Source organism: Tachypleus tridentatus, chromosome 4 (genome assembly GCF_004210375.1).
Source record: "Tachypleus tridentatus isolate NWPU-2018 chromosome 4, ASM421037v1, whole genome shotgun sequence".
Lineage (NCBI taxonomy): Eukaryota > Metazoa > Arthropoda > Merostomata > Xiphosura > Limulidae > Tachypleus > Tachypleus tridentatus.
The window spans coordinates 44,350,517-44,367,064 of record NC_134828.1 but is presented as its reverse complement, the minus strand read 5'-3'; the positions used below and the strand labels follow the sequence as shown (position 1 = coordinate 44,367,064).

The 16,548-nt window shown below is 32.4% G+C and overlaps 1 protein-coding gene across 8 annotated transcripts in view; it reads right to left on the bottom strand.

Annotated features, from left to right (window-relative positions):
- The window catches only part of LOC143248997 (tektin-1-like), a 35,225-nt gene extending 22,494 nt beyond the window's left edge, over positions 1 to 12,731 (bottom strand). The window contains exons 1-6 of one of the 8 annotated variants that reach the window (XM_076498107.1): positions 11,459 to 11,992; positions 10,629 to 10,684; positions 6,538 to 6,727; positions 5,270 to 5,435; positions 4,064 to 4,098; positions 3,684 to 3,834 (exon numbers count right to left, since the gene is read on the bottom strand). In XM_076498107.1, coding sequence (XP_076354222.1) covers positions 3,684 to 3,834; positions 4,064 to 4,098; positions 5,270 to 5,435; positions 6,538 to 6,724 — 539 coding nt within the window. In that variant the 5' untranslated portion in view covers positions 6,725 to 6,727; positions 10,629 to 10,684; positions 11,459 to 11,992. Of the gene's footprint in view, positions 1 to 3,683; positions 3,835 to 4,063; positions 4,099 to 5,269; positions 5,436 to 6,537; positions 6,728 to 10,628; positions 10,685 to 11,071; positions 11,347 to 11,458; positions 11,993 to 12,495 lie in introns of those variants that run through there. The other 7 variants (XM_076498108.1, XM_076498110.1, XM_076498112.1 and 4 more) reach the window with 7 other exon arrangements.
- Between the last annotated feature and the right edge of the window lie 3,817 nt (positions 12,732 to 16,548).

The window sequence follows — 16,548 nt, the reverse complement described above, 5'->3', positions numbered from 1 at the left end:
ATATTTTCTACTTTGTCCTGGAAATGTGATAACAACCTTTTAATTTCATTGTCACTTGTATCACTATCCAACAAGTACTTACTACAATGAAGCACCAACAAAGGGAAACTTTAAGGAGTAAATTCCCCACTCATACTTCTTACTCTCTCCAAAATGCATCTTGAGTTTAATGAAAGCAGACAATTCTGTTGCCGTCTAGATGAAACTTAGCAAAAATTGTCAGTAATATGCCACAAAACTGAAACTGTGGGCTTCTAAGCAACCTGTCAACATGACTATTTTAGCTTACTCTAAAGGAACTCCAAATCTATGTACAATGTGAGCAAGAAAATATTTTTCTGTGCACCTTAACAAGAATTTTCTGGGTTTCAGTTTCAAGATTGCTTTATTTAGTTGCTGAAACATTATTTCCAGTTTCTAAGCCATAGACTGAAACATATGACCAAGCACCAAAACATTTTCAATTCAGACCAAGTATATCTCTCATTCCAATCCCTTCAGTGTATGCTCCATTAGCCCTTTGAAAGTGGCAGGCACAATAAATTTGTTAAATGGCATGTTACAGGATTCATCTTCCATGCAGTCTTATATCTGCTTTTTGTCATACAGCCCAAACTGCAAGTATATCAATACCATATTAACAGTTTTTAACTAAAGAAAACCTCCTAGCATATCCAGATATTCAAGTGTTTAAGGTATATGTGGTGTTAAAATGGGTTATCATGCATATCCATTTAAAACCAACATAGAATGTCAGTGTACCTTTTGTTCTTCCCAACAGTCACTACTTAGGATGACTAAAAATTTTTCTCCTTTCAATATCCACAATACGTCAGTGTTGGTGATGCCCTTAATACTTCAGGAAAGCCAGAGTACTAACTGCCTTATTAAATGAGTGTCATTTGTATTTATGTTGTGCTGAGTCATTGTTACTTGGCCTAATCAGCCAGCTGGCCTTATAAGTGCATTAGAATATTCAACCATTAATAACTGACTAGGTCTTGGTGCACTGGATCTAAATTGTTTGCAAAATTCTTCACCAAAGATTTCTGATGCATTGGTAACTGCATATTCACTTTTGGCCATGATGCCATGAATGCAACCATAGTGTTACCACTAATATTATTTATTTCAACTTCATTTACCACAATTATAACCATTCCAGTTTACACCTAGATAGCCAATCATCCATAAATACAAAACAACATCTGTTCTTCAACACTTATTGAACAAAGGTATATTTTTTCTTCCTGCTTTAGAATCTTGTGCAATCCACTATTCCCAGGAGAGACATGGATGATACTGGATAATTCTTATGCAAAACATCAGTTCACCCACTGCACCTAAAATCTGATGGATAATTTACACATCCATCCCAAGAATGCCAATATCAGATCCAACGTCAGAAATGACAAACTTTGTTCTGTGAGAAATATTTCACAGACAAAGCTTGAAATCAGCCTTTCCTCTAACATCTAGTCTCTAGTTCATTGCCATTCACTAGAATGAAATCAGTATCCAGTGGTCAGAACAGTGGTATCACTTGGAGGGCTTGATATCTAAAGACCTACCAGTGTTCTGGCTGCTCTTATGCTAACCAGAAATTCAAATTTTTGCCTTTGTACTCTCACAGGTACATAACCAGACTTGAGAAAGGTGAGCTGACCACTAAACTCTTTGGTACAAGCAGTATGCAGTACTTTCCAAGACAATGGCCAGATGTGACATGGGATCCATCAGATTTTAAAAAGCATTACATCAACTGTTGTTGTTGGTTCTCCCAAACCTCCTTAGCCATACAACCACATCTTTTAACCAGCAAACTCTCTTTGTTGGTTATAAGTACTTCTGGTTTAAGAATAGGACATTATTTCAGTTAGAAGCATTTCTTTAAACTTACATGTTCAAGATATCATTCATATTAGCAAAGACAGGAAATTACAGTAAATCCTGTGGTCACAGCATCAAAAATTTGTATTCCTATGACTCTGTTATTCTCAGGGTAAACTGACTGCCACACAAGCACTTGATAGGTTCATTCATAATAGGAGTTTTGTGCAAGGTAATAACTGAGTAAATATTTAATTAACAAAGCTAAGAAAATATATTTAAATGAGGTGAAAGGAGTAAAAACAATCTTTATTCAAAATATAAAGCAAAAACACAGTATATTCATTAACATTAATTATTCCTCAAAATAATTTATCATTGACCAAATTGAGTCTTGAACTATGTAAAACTCTATTTTAACTTGAACTGGTAGTCCATACCAAACAAGGAACCTCAGTTTTTAACAAAAAGCAAAAGGAATCATAACAAAATACAAAGACTGTAACCTCTATGTATCATCTGTCCTTTATTGTTCAAGTGCTTCCTAAAAGTAAGCTTGTCTCCTTTTGGGGGCCCCAAAGAAGAATAGTCTACATTTTGAAAATGCTCAGATTATAGAATTTTTATCATTCAATAAGACTGATAAGAAAAAAAAAATAAATGAATGACCCCTGAGGCACTTCACTAAAGAGGTTTGAGTGGGTTATATTAAAATGTATTTTAATGAGTGAATAAACATATCATGACAACCACAGCCAATGTAAAGTCACAATGGAATAGCAGTTATAATGAACCAGGATAGTGGTTCATAATAGGGATCACAAGGAATTGCACAAAGCCCTAAGAAAATGTCTGGGCAAAAACCACCTTAAATGGTAAAGGTTTAGTTCACAATATTTTAAAATCTTTTCTACTGATTCATAAGGCTGCATACATATAAAAATGCTTTACCCTAAGTTCTCTTTGAATTGCTGTACCTACTACATTTTAGCAGAACTTATTTCTAAGACAAACACCTTGTTTAGAATGTAAAACTGCCTATGCTGAAGATGAATCCTACCAAGCTAAAATTTATATTTTGGTTCTCTTGAGCTGTTTCAACATCTCTGGTTAATTAACTTACAGGAGAACTGAACTGTGTCTTATCTTGAGAGTGTGACAAGTACTAGACCTGGGTGATGCAAAACTTTTAGTGAAAAGTGGAGATTAATTAAAATTAATTAACCATTTCACCAAATTCTAAAACTCATAAACTACAGAAAAAAAGGTCTAACAGATTTCACAGGTTAATGTACCCTGTAAGTAATGTGATGACTTCAAAAATTAATCATTTTTGGGAAGGATATGTAACAATCCTCTCCAATACAAGATAATCATACAATGAAAGAATAAAGATATATAGAGTTGGGATTTACAATGTCTAAGACATGGATATCCCTTTTTATTAGGCATTAGAAAACAAAACAAATAATTTTGCATCACCAGGACCATCTTGAAACAAGTATTATCTGCTCTTTTTTGTTATATAATTTTACAATTTGTAAACTACACATTGTAGTTTCCATGCCAGTATTAAATTATAATTTTATAAAACAAGATCAATTCACAACTAATTCTTTTATGAAAAAAAACTACCTATTTTGTTTCAATATTATTCTATATAAAAGCTCTATCATATTGACCACTATCAGCTTCAATTTTCAGAGAATAATTTACAAAAAATTAAATTATTAAATTTAAATGTAAAAAGACATTAATTTTCCTGTCTATTCATTAAATTACTATAAATTTTTGTATAGAATATAAATTGATCAAATAACTATTTTCCCTTTTAGTTGTGACAACTTTCTCACCTGTTTTGAGCACTAACTTCTTCAAGCATTTTTCTTAGCAACAACTTTATTTCAGCTAGCAATTCAACATTCTGTTGTAGTTGCTTTTGTGGCTCATCAAATATTTGGTCTAAGCCTTCTCGATTTTCCCTAAATTTTTGTGAAATAGCCACTATAATAATATTACTTTCATCATTATTTTTACATTGAGGTTAAGTTAACACTTATATAAATTTTCAATATCACAACTGTATTAAAACAAACATAATGTTTAATAGTACATAAATATTTAAAAATAAGACTGTCCTAGTCTCAAATAACAATAAAAATTTTTGTTTTACTTAATAATTTACTGTATAAAAATAAAAAGAGTGACAGTGTTTAATTGTTCACTAGAGTACCTGTGGAAGAAATCCTTGGGTGTTTGGAGAATAAGCTAAAAGAAAATAACAATTTGGTTTTAGAAATAATGGATACAATTAACCTTGATGAAGCATTTGTTAAAACTCACATCAAGAGTAAGGATATAAACTGAATGAAGGTTTAATTATGGGTTACCCATAATTATTGAATTTATTAATAGACAATTTTTAAATTGAAATGTTAAAAAAGCAGGAAAAAACTGGAAATTTGGTTAAGATATGTTGATGACACATTTTTGATATAAAAAGAGAAATTAATTAGTTTTGCTAATTACCTTATTAACATTGACAGTTCTATTAAATCTACATAACAATTTAAATAACACAATTATTTACCTTTTTCCAGATGTTTTAGCTAGTAAAAATAAAAGTAAATTGGGATCTTGTGTTTATTGAAAACCATTCTTAGTAACTATGTTCCCACATTAAAATTCCTGTCACTCTAATTCTAAAAAAATCATTGCTTTTTATTCTTGTGTGTATGGAATTTTAAAATTATTTTATAAACAGGAAGATATTAAATAATTACTGTTAATCAAGTGTGCAATGGTAGAAAGAGGTTTTAATCTTGATGTTGCTGAAATTAAAAACAAGGATAAAAATGTTGTGTTAAAACCATTCACTGAAAATATTAAGAAAGAAACACTTTTATTACCATTTATACCTGGTTTATCTTGTCAAATAATGCAATGATTTAGAAAATAATGATATCTTTCCAAATGTGTGTGTGTGTGTGTATATTTAATATTTACCATGTACTAATACTTGTATTGTTTTAAAAATTCCTTTAACATCTTTTCATTATTTAATATAAATGTCACAACAGAACATAACTAAATTCTGCAATAAAAAATGTGTAAAAGCTTAAATATTTATGTTATATGAATTGTAATTTGAACAAGAATTTATTTCCTCTGTAAATGAGGTATAAATGAAATGTTTTCACAGCCAGTAAATTTTTATCTATAGTATCATAAGAAATCACTTGCCAATTGAATGATACATTTATCAAAAGGCATCCTCAATAGTTGAAAATATTTGTGATACAGATTTTCTCAAGCATCGATCAATAGTACAATTCTAACCAAATAAATAGCATATATCACATCATATCTTTTTACCTGTTCTTTAAAGACCTATTTTAAGTATATATATAAGTGAAGATAATGTTAAAAAGTATTTCACCTGAATTGCAAGCACTGTTCAATGACAGAAAGTGAATGTGAACAATCATTCAGAGTAAGCTTCAATCGATTTCTGTAATGTTCAAGTTTGTTAATGTCTGCATCAAGAGCTTCAAATTCAACTTCCAATTCAGATTTCCAAAAATCAATTTCTTGCACTCGTAATCCTGGAATATTGGAACTCTCATCACGTTATCAGTTGTTTGGTTTTGATATGTCAGTTAATGTAATGTTTTGGATTTCCACATAATTACATGTGCACATTTTTAGTGCATGCCAATCTTTCTAGGTACAAAAAAGTGTGAGGTTTCTAAGCAATACTTGCTAATAATTACAATTACGAAGACTGCAAATATTTATATATATTTTCCAATACTTAAGGCTAATAGTACACTATAAAAAATTCCAAAATTATTTCTAATGTTTATAAATATCTCAAGTCTTCCTTCATACAATAAACAGCAATTAGTCATTGGACTGTACTACAACTGCAATATACTTTTTCCTCTCCTTTTCTTTTATAGCAGAATTATTTATATTTCACTGGTTTGCAGAAATACCACCTTCTAAAAAAATATACCAACACTGGTTTCTCATTATTATTATTAGTTTTCATGTAGGCTTGATACTGTTATTTTACTCAATGCTCTATTGTATATTTATTACATCAGTTTTTTGCCCTCTGACTGAGGGATCAACATACATTCCCCCCTCTCTCTACATCTGTTATCTATAAGTTCATATTACAAAATTAATACATTAAATATTCTATAACAAAATACATTCATAAATGATTTTATTGTTTTTCTATATTCTAAGGCATTTATGTTTGCAGTTTTTAAAAATACAAAATAACTAGCAACATAAATCATGAACTATGTTTATCCACAAATGAAAGAAACACTCCTTATTAAATTTTAACATAAGCATAATTATCTAAATAACTCTGTAAAACTGAATAACCAGTGCATTATGCTCCTGATGTCATTTAATGAAACTCATGCATTTACATCAAATTACAGAAAAAATAAACATTTAGAAACAACTTACAAATAATAATAAAAAAGTAACAAAAAGAAAAATACAATGATAATTTAAATGTGAAGTGTCTTTTGGCATTAATATGAAAGCAGTAATAATAAAGGTAATGCCTTTCCCTTCTTGTTTTTACCTATTTACAACAGAAAAAAGTTTAAAATTATTTGAAAGAAAAAGGAATGAACATGCAAGCTTGGAAATACTTATCTTCAATATAATCAGCACACTTACCCAAACTATGCCTAACATCTTGCTCACTTTGGGAAGTTGTTTCATCTTTATCTACACATGCAACTTTGCTTTTTCCAGAAACTGTTTGGGCATATGAGCAGTTTCTGTCAGCCTTTTCACATTTACATCTATTGGTTGATCTCCAAATTTTTTCATCTGTTCTTAAATGTTTCTGTGAGTTGTACATCACCTTAGGTTAGAATTAAATATTACAAGATATTTTTATTAGCTATTTTGTTTTTTTGTATACAAGTAATCTACTTTTGTAATTAAGATGCTGGCTCATATTTATCAATACTGATAGTTCTATGAAAGATAATACATTAAATTGTCAGCATTTAATTCAAAGTTTAAGCCCATTTGTATACATACGTACAGAAGATGAAACTTAACTTCTTCTTGATTGACAAAGTTAATGCTGTGACATACTGTTAACATATGTTCCATCTAGGCATTTAATTCAAAGTTTAAGGCCATTTTTGTATACATATTTACAGAAGATGAAACTTAACTTACTTCTTGATTGGCAAATAGTTAATACTGACATACTGTTGACATATATTTCATTCTATCATACCCTCCACATATCGCACCAAGTTCTATCTCACAAATATGATCCTCAAGTTTCTTGCAATTTAAAATATTATTCCCCATAGATAAAAAACTGAATAAGTTAGAAATTATGCCATGAAAATTAATCAAATGAATACAGTTGGACAAAGAATTGCTAAAATTAACTTTTATGGTAACATTGGCCATGATCTGAGAATATCTGTTATTCAAATAATACCAAACACAATTGAACCTACTAACTACACCTAAGAATAAATTTGTTAATATGTATGCAAAATTCAAACACTGATTATTTTAACCATGAGCTACTGTGTAGTTAACTGGCCTGGAATTATAAAAAATACAACTATAACTTTTTTACAGAGATTTTGTTTATAACATGTCTCTGTCATGTAACAAAAACAATAAATGTTTGAACAACATGCAGTTAGATCACTATCTTGCTATAAATGAAATTTAAAAAACAAACAAAAACTGTTAACTCAATAAAAAGAAGTAAATATAAGATAACAAGAAGATCAGTAACTTCTTCAAGTGTGCACGTGTACTCACCAAGATTAGGCATTTAGATGAGATACATATTTAGTATTCTACATGGCTGAATAAAATTATTAAATCCTTATTGGTATTAATTTAATGAAACAAACATGCTTAGCTAAAAACACATATGAGTTATAGTGTAGGTTTAGGATGTTAGTGTGCATGCATATTGCATAAGAAATACTGGAAGTTACTACTGCTAACTATGGCACATTTAAAACTTGTTTCAAGCTAGTATGAATCAGTAACAGTTGCAGATCAGAGTTGCATTATGTAGAGTTGAGGGCACTTCTCTGGTTAACTAACTTACAGGAGAATTAAACCTTATATGATTCCTAATAAATATTGAGTGTGTAGCAAATTCTAGGCCTGGATGGTGCAAGGTCTTTGATGAAGAATGAAGTTTAGCTAAAACTAATTAACTATTTGACCAAAAACTTTAAAAAAACCCATAATTACATCCAGATTGGTTACTTTTGTAAGAAACTTCAAGAAGTTTTCCATTATGTGCATTTTTTCCATTTTAGTTGTGGTATAGTGGCTCATAGGATAGCAAGTACAAACTTTTAGCTCATAGTTCTATTATCTTTGTTATAATTTGAGATGTAATTGCAGTTCTGGACTCAGAAAGTCAAACTTTTTTAGTTGATGTATTTGTTAATTTGTCCAAGGTTTCATAGATTAATTTGCTCTAATCCTGCCTATAAGAATTTCATTTTGAGAGTAGGTAGGCTGAGAGTGATTCTAATGAATAATAAAATCAAATTGGGTATATGCACAAACATTTAGCTGATCAAAAGGAAAAAAGGTCTCACAGTTTAATTTACTCTAATCCCAAGGAAAAGAATTTCAAGTGTTGAGGCTACTGAGGATAACCTCTTGTTTCTAACTTCTTGAAATGGTGCAGTTCTTGTAAAGATTTCATGTTCACTACATCTTGTAATTTCTTGGCCTCTCATAATCTAGAAAGGATGTTGCTACCATATACAATATTGAAAATAATTACAGAAAGGATAGGGTCAACTAAGCACAGTGATAGCAGTGAGGCTTCTGGAACTTAAATACCACAAAACAGACATGGTGAAATCAATGTTTTGGTTGGCCAAGAATATTCCATGCAAACATTTGTGTAACAAGTCCATATTTTAGTAGAATAAATGTTGAATGTAAGACTAAGGAGTATACATAAAACTGCCATGTTGATAAAAGAAGTGGTAGAGATAGAAAACTGAAAGTATGCAAAAATATTAAGTATCTTGAAGTAGGTTCTCAACAAGACAGACAGTAGTGAAATACAGATCATTCTAACAAACCTGTTATAAATGAAGGTGTGCATATTACCTTGAGATCAGTAAGATACCCTATAACATTAAATGGTCTCACAAGACTTGTAGCTGCTCAAAAACTGTTGATGGGAAAAGATAATCAAATCCAAACCAAAATTTTTAAATGTACATTGGACCTCTAACAGCAAAATGAAGAAAGCTGTAGACAGTTGCTCTTAAAGATGAACAGAAATTCATACTGTTTGCAACAATCAATGGCAATTTGTTTGATTACCGGGAGGAAAATAGTATCACAATAAATGTAAATCATCTAAAAAAGGCTAAGAGACAAAAAGAAGTGCACTCTGTATTTCATTCAATGATAGTGGAGATATACAAAACACTGATGGTACACCAACTGCTGACAAGAACATTCAGGTTCTGATCCATTATGCCATTCCTTCAGAAACATAAATTTTTGGGTAAAGATTCATTTTTCTGCATGACAATGTTCCTATGCACACAGAAGAATTGTGAATTATCTGAACAATAAAGAAGATTGGTGGAACACATAAAATAATATTCTGGCAATGCAAAGTGTCTCAGTACAAACATTCTTAAGCCTGTATGGGCTTATGTAAAACTTAATAAGGTTAAAAGGGCATATGAAACTATTACACAACCGCACTTTGATAAAGTGTATAATACCATAGTAATAAAGTGTAATGCTCTTATACAGTAAAGGGTTCACATATAAAATAATAGTGCATTGTGCAACCTAATCACTTTTTTTTTGTATTTATTACAACAATGGTTTTTCACTGTTAATCTAGTTGCTACAACTCGTGTTTTTTACTCCTGTATGTGCATTATTTGTTAAAACCTAATTTTTTGTCACTGTTAATAGTTTTATTGCTCAATCTCTCTAATTAAATTCAGATATAAGCTTAACAATAAATAACATTTTTCACCCACAAGCTCTTCTCATTACTTCTCTTGCAAGAATTTTAAACATATCAATTATACATTTCTATTATTTTGGACATGTACAAATGTTTAGAATAGCAAAGCTCTACACAAATTAGTATTTTCTTCACTTGACCTAGAAATTATTGTAATAGCTGTAATTAACTGCTTTATTCAGAAGTTTTTCACAGTACATTATGAGTCGAACGCTTTAACCTATCTGGCCATGCCAGGCCTGTTCTCTAAATTGTAGAAGATTCTTGAGAGTAAGAATTAACAATATTTCTTTTAGGAAAATACTAGTGTGTTCGAAAGTCATTGAACGTTCTAAGAATTAGCATTAAACTGTATAAACAAACACACTAAGAGAGAGAAAAATTATTGCTGGTCAACTACACTCAGTGCTATAAGCCTCAGAAGCTATAATTGTGATTGGCACCTATTAATCGAAAAACTGCAGAATTGGACCAGAAATGTTCATATATTTCAAACATTACAAACCATTCAACTTCAGTGAATCAACTATGGGCGTTAGTGTTTCTACGAATACATTACATACATCTTTCGAATGATTATAAAATCCTACTTCCCTTTTAACTAACTTATATGCATCAAGGACGTGTTAGTCCATACTGGCTGTCCTACCTTCTAAGTCAAACTAAAACTATCAAATCAATAAATTAAAAAAATAAAGATAAAGCCAGTCCTTATAATTTATATAGCTATTAAGCTTTCTTTTAAACTCACTCAAATTTACTGCTTCCACAACATCCAAAGGCAACCTATTACATAGTCCAACCATCCTATTTGAAAAATAAAATTGTCCTTGTTAAAGACGGATTCTACATTGCCTAAATCTATGTTTGTTTCCTGTTCCCTAGTTCTATAATTCTCGCTGTTAAGTATGAAAAATTTAAATCATACATATCATTTCAATCAGATCCCCTCTAACTCTCATTTTTCAAGAAAAAAGTTTTAAGAATCTCATCTATCTTCATTTAACAACTCTTTCATCCCAGGTACCCCCTTCTAAATCTTTCCCAACAATTCAATGTCTTTCCTTAGGTAAGGAGCCCAATACTGAACACAGTATTCTAAATGTGGCCTAAACAGTGACCTTACGATGAAATTATAACCTCTTTAGACTTGTGTTCAATATTTCTGTAGATGCAATCTAAAATCCTATTTACCCGACCAGGAGCAACAAACAGCCCACTGCTTAGATGGCTAAAGAGTCTGATCGACTATTACTCAAGATTCCTTTATTTCATGAAACTGTTATTATTGTGTTAAGGTTATTCCCAATCAAATTATACTTATAATTCGGATTATGAATTCATCAACCAATAAGTACTATTTATTCACACTTTCTTAAGTTATAGTTATTTCTATTTAAGTAAAGAAGAATAGCAAAAAATACTTCGAAAAAAAGGTATTTCGAATAATAAAGTTATACGATTTTGTGGTCGAGCATAAAAGCGAAAAGCCCGGTTTATTGTACTGAATTGACGGTAAACAAATACTATTTTTGTAGGCTTCAAACATACATTTTAGAAAACAAAAAATATATAACTTACTATGTCAGTTTACACACACAAAAAAAACGCAATTTATCTGGATTTTTAGACAACCAATATAAGAATTTTGAAAATTTTCATAGCTGTTGGAAGCAACAACTTATTTCAACTTCAATAGTTTTGGCGAAATTACAACGTTCCCCTTCAAGCTATTTACAATCGTTTATCAGAATTTAATAGAAACGTAAACAAGAAAATGCTCTTTTTTTCAGGTAGTAAACACCAAGTCAAAATAAATAAGTAGGACTAAACAAAAGGTTTCAAAAGAATGAAATAGTGGGAGAAGCTACTCTATTAGATTGACCACAGATACTGACATCTCAGTAAATCAAAAAGGCGGCGTTTTCTTATTTTATATTCTAATTTGTCTATATCTCAAATTCGAGTTTCTAATTCGTTAACCACTGTACACGTTGTGTAGTAGGAACAATAAATTATAAAGTGTAAAATAAGATAACTTGTTTGATTTTGTTTGTTTTCGAGCCGAGCTACAATAGGCTACCCGCCATGTCTAACGCAAGGAATCAAACCTCAGATTTTAACATGGTACGTCCATAGACTTACCGTTGTCCCACCAGGAAACCAATAAGAAAATAGGAATTGCTATGTGACAAATAAAAAAATTATATTTAGCAATTACCTTTGTTAGATTTTGTTTTAAAGCTGTGACGGATTATAAGTTTTTTCAGTTAAACATATATTTAGAAATGCATGTAACTTATATACTGTTAAGTTCCCTGCTGATACAGCGGTAAGTCTACGGATTTACAACGCTATAATCAGGATTTCGATTCCCTTCGATGGACTCAGAAGATAACCCAATGTGGATTTGCTATAAGAAAACACACACACTCTTAAATCCGTATTATAAAATTTCCGCTTATTCATCAAAGTTGTAAAATATTTTCCAGCGTAAGAATCAAGAATGTATATACGAGGGCTGTTCAAAAAATACGCGAACTGTTTGAATTGCGCGGCTACAGTTGGTTCCAGGGGAATCAACTCAATCACTGTTCTTCCCCACCCCTCCTACTCACCTGACCTTGCTCCTTACGATTTTTTCTTGTTCCCCAAACTCAAAAGACCCTTGAAAGGAAGAAGATTTGAGACGATTCCCGAGATTAAGGCAAATGCGACGAAGGAGCTGGAGGACATTACAAAAGAAGCGTACCAGGACTGTTTCAACAAGTGGAAACACCGTTGGGATAAGTGTGTGCGTTGGGGAGGAGAGTACTTTGAAGGGATCCCAGACCTGTAACTTCTAAATAAAGTACATTTTGTTTTATGACGTCAGTCCGCGTATTTTTTTGAACAGCCCTCGTATGCTTACAAACGCTAGTAACTTTGAAATTTCTAGAATCTCGCCTAACGCTTATAAATTAAGGCAACGCGCCAAGAGACAGTGTATATTTTTGGTTTGCAACAGTTGGAATGCAATAAACCTCAAAAGCTATAACTGTGATTAATGCTCATTATTCGGAAACTTCAGATATTTGACCAAAACGGTATAGATTTCAAATATTACAAACCGTTTAACTTCAATGGATTACAACCAGGCGCAATTTGTTTTTACGAAGAGACTATGTATCTTCAACAGCGAAAACCTCGCGTGTGATCAGCGAATAGCTAACTAACTCCTCGTTAGGTGAATTGTTCCTATTGTTCCTATTTCAACTCGAAATTATTTCGCTCATCGCGAACACTCAATTTTGTTTGAAAGTTTGTAGAACTTTTGTGCATAAATTATCATTTGCAATAACTGTTTCTAATAATTGTTATTATAAATTGTATTATTAGTTGTATATCAAAAAAAATTATACTTAGAAGGAAAAGTGTGTGTCAGTCTTGTTGGCAAATATAATAAATTTGATATATATAGATATTTAATTATTTTCTAAAATTAAATTACAATTCAACCCAGTTGTAGGCTATTTGAATTTGTAGTATATAACAAAATAAATTGGAGGATCGTTTGACAAAAATTATAATAGATAACAAAGTAAAAATTAAAACATGTATAATTTCGTTTGTTTTGAAATTCGCACAAAATTACTCGAGGGCTATCTGTGCTAGTCGTCCCTAATTTAGTAGTGTAAGACTAGAGGGAAGGCAGATAGTCATCACCACCCACCGCCAACTCTTGGGCTACTCTTTTTCCAACGAAAAGTGGGATTGACTGTCACATTATAACGCCCCCACCGCTGGGAGGGCGAGCATGTTTAGCGCGACTCGGATGTGAACTCGCGACCCTCAGATTCCGAGCGCATGCCTTATCGCGCTCGGCCATGCCAGGCCTAGCGTATATAATATTAAAATTTGAATTTTAAACTACATTTTTATGCCAATTTGATTGACGTGAGTAATAGTAAAATTATTTAATAAAATGTTGAAAATAACTCTAAAAATTATGGCATGCGCTCTTTCTTTTACTTGACCACAGAATAGAGTTTGTTTGTTTGTTTTGGAATTTCGCACAAAGCTACTCGAGGGCTATCTGTGCTAGCCGTCCCTAATTTAGCAGTGTAAGACTAGAGGGAAGGCAGCTAGTCATCACCACCAACTCTTGGGCTACTCTTTTTCCAACGAAAAGTGGGATTGACTGTCACATTATAACGCCCCCACCGCTGGGAGGGCGAGCATGTTTAGCGCGACTCGGATGTGAACTCGCGACCCTCAGATTCCGAGCGCATGCCTTATCGCGCTCGGCCATGCCAGGCCTAGCGTATATAATATTAAAATTTGAATTTTAAACTACATTTTTATGCCAATTTGATTGACGTGAGTAATAGTAAAATTATTTAATAAAATGTTGAAAATAACTCTAAAAATTATGGCATGCGCTCTTTCTTTTACTTGACCACAGAATAGAGTTTGTTTGTTTGTTTTGGAATTTCGCACAAAGCTACTCGAGGGCTATCTGTGCTAGCCGTCCCTAATTTAGCAGTGTAAGACTAGAGGGAAGGCAGCTAGTCATCACCACCAACTCTTGGGCTACTCTTTTTCCAACGAAAAGTGGGATTGACTGTCACATTATACACCCCCACGGCTGGGAGGGCGAGCATGTTTAGCGCGACGGGGGCGCGAACCCGCGACCCTCGGATTACGAGTCGCACGCCTTACGCGCTAGGCCATGCCGGGCCCAGAATAGAGTTAATGCAAGTAGAAATGAAAATAATATCTTAAGCTATTATATTTATCTGTCTTTCTACACCAGCTTGAAAGTTCATTATTCTGTTCTTATTGTAGCGATATCATATAAAATCAAAAGAAAGTGACATGTCCCGCTCACAGAGTTGTTTTAATTCTCTTAACTGAAAACATAAGTTTAGACATATGTCAAGCGCTTCTTAGTATTTCGTGCAGTCGAAACACGAGAGGTTTTCACGATATTCAATCTCAAGAAATTCTATAGACTTACATGGAAGATTCTATATTTATTTAATGGCAAGGATGATGATTCTTGTTTTTGTTTTGTTTTCTCTTTCCAAGTATTGACTCCGTGCAAAATGAATTAAAACGTTACTATATTCAGAATAATATGAACTTTGTTCTTTGAAGTTAAACCAGGGGCGTAGATTTTTTACACTCGATGGGGGGGATGATTTTTGCAACCACTTATGTGGGATGTTAAATTTGCAAATTGGTAATCTCTGATTACGTGAATCTGAAAGCTCTAAATATGTTGTCTCAAATAAAAATCTTGTAGCCACGATACTTGCATGTATACTTAGGCCTACTCACTGATACTTAATGAACTATCGCTTAGATCGAAAAGCTTAGAAGCACGCCTATATTAAAGATGTACATTTCGGCTACTGAAAAAGCGTACATACAGGGCTAATTATATAATTCGATTGGTAAGAACACGAGAATCACAAGAACAAACACACAATTTGTAGGCCTGTGATGCAATAAAACAATTCAACAGACCAAACTGTAGGGGGGATGGTTGTATGCACCATACCCCCCACCTAAAATGAAGGGAGGATGTATCTCCCCCCCCCGGATCTATGCTCCTGAGTTAAACACAAAATTACAAATGGGATATCTGTTCTCTGCCCATTATTGGTATCGAAACTTGGTTTCTAACGTTGTGCGTTTACAGAAATACCGCTGTATCACCCCCTGCCCCCCCCAGCGGTATGTCCGTAGCCTTACAATGCTAAAACCCGGGTTTCGATACCCGTGGTGGGCAAAGCACAGATAGACCCTTGTGTAGCTTTGTGCTTAATTCAAAACAACAACAACTGTATCACCCGCAGGTCATAATTAGAACTATTTCTTACCGTAAAATACTATACAGATGTTTGTTTTTCAGGCGTTTCGTCGCCAGAGAGAAACAGGAATAAGATGTGATGATTTGTTTTTCATTTATCTTCATCACTGTGTTCTGTCTGAAATAAATTTTAATCTCACCTGATAAAGAGAATCCAAGGTACAATTATTGTTAATTACTTTTGTTCTTGTTGTTTTTTTTTTTTTAAATATCTAGCCGTTATTCGGTTGCATTGTTTCTTTTAATTCTATTGGATTAAACATCTTTGAAGCCCTAGTACCTTCTTTTTTATTACTGTTTTACGGGCTAATATATGAAAACAGTTTGTACAGATGTATAAGTACACACTTTATGAGAATACAAGCGTCACGACAATTGTTCTTTTGTCTTTTCACATTGGAATATTGTAATTGATTGTTAACAGATACCCGACCTTCGGAAATAAATAATTTGGCTAAATGTTTTCATGTTTTTAGTTCCTTTTCATTACTATCATTATCGCCTTCTTTTCTACTTGAAAATGAATATTCACCGTTTTAAACTATTTTCTTAACTTCTTGCGGGTCAATGCGTCTTCAGAAAAAAAACATGATTTTTACTTTTAGAAAATTATTCATTTATAAGGTGGTAAGCAAAGTATTCTTATTTGCAACAAAATCCCAGAAGAAAATATATTCCCATAATAATTTCTTCAACTTTTTATTCTTTGTACTCCCTGTATTTGTGCTTGTTCGTTTGCTTGTTAAGCACAAAGCTGCACAATGGGCTATCTGCGCTATGTTCACCAGGGCTATCTAAACCAGATTTGTAGCGT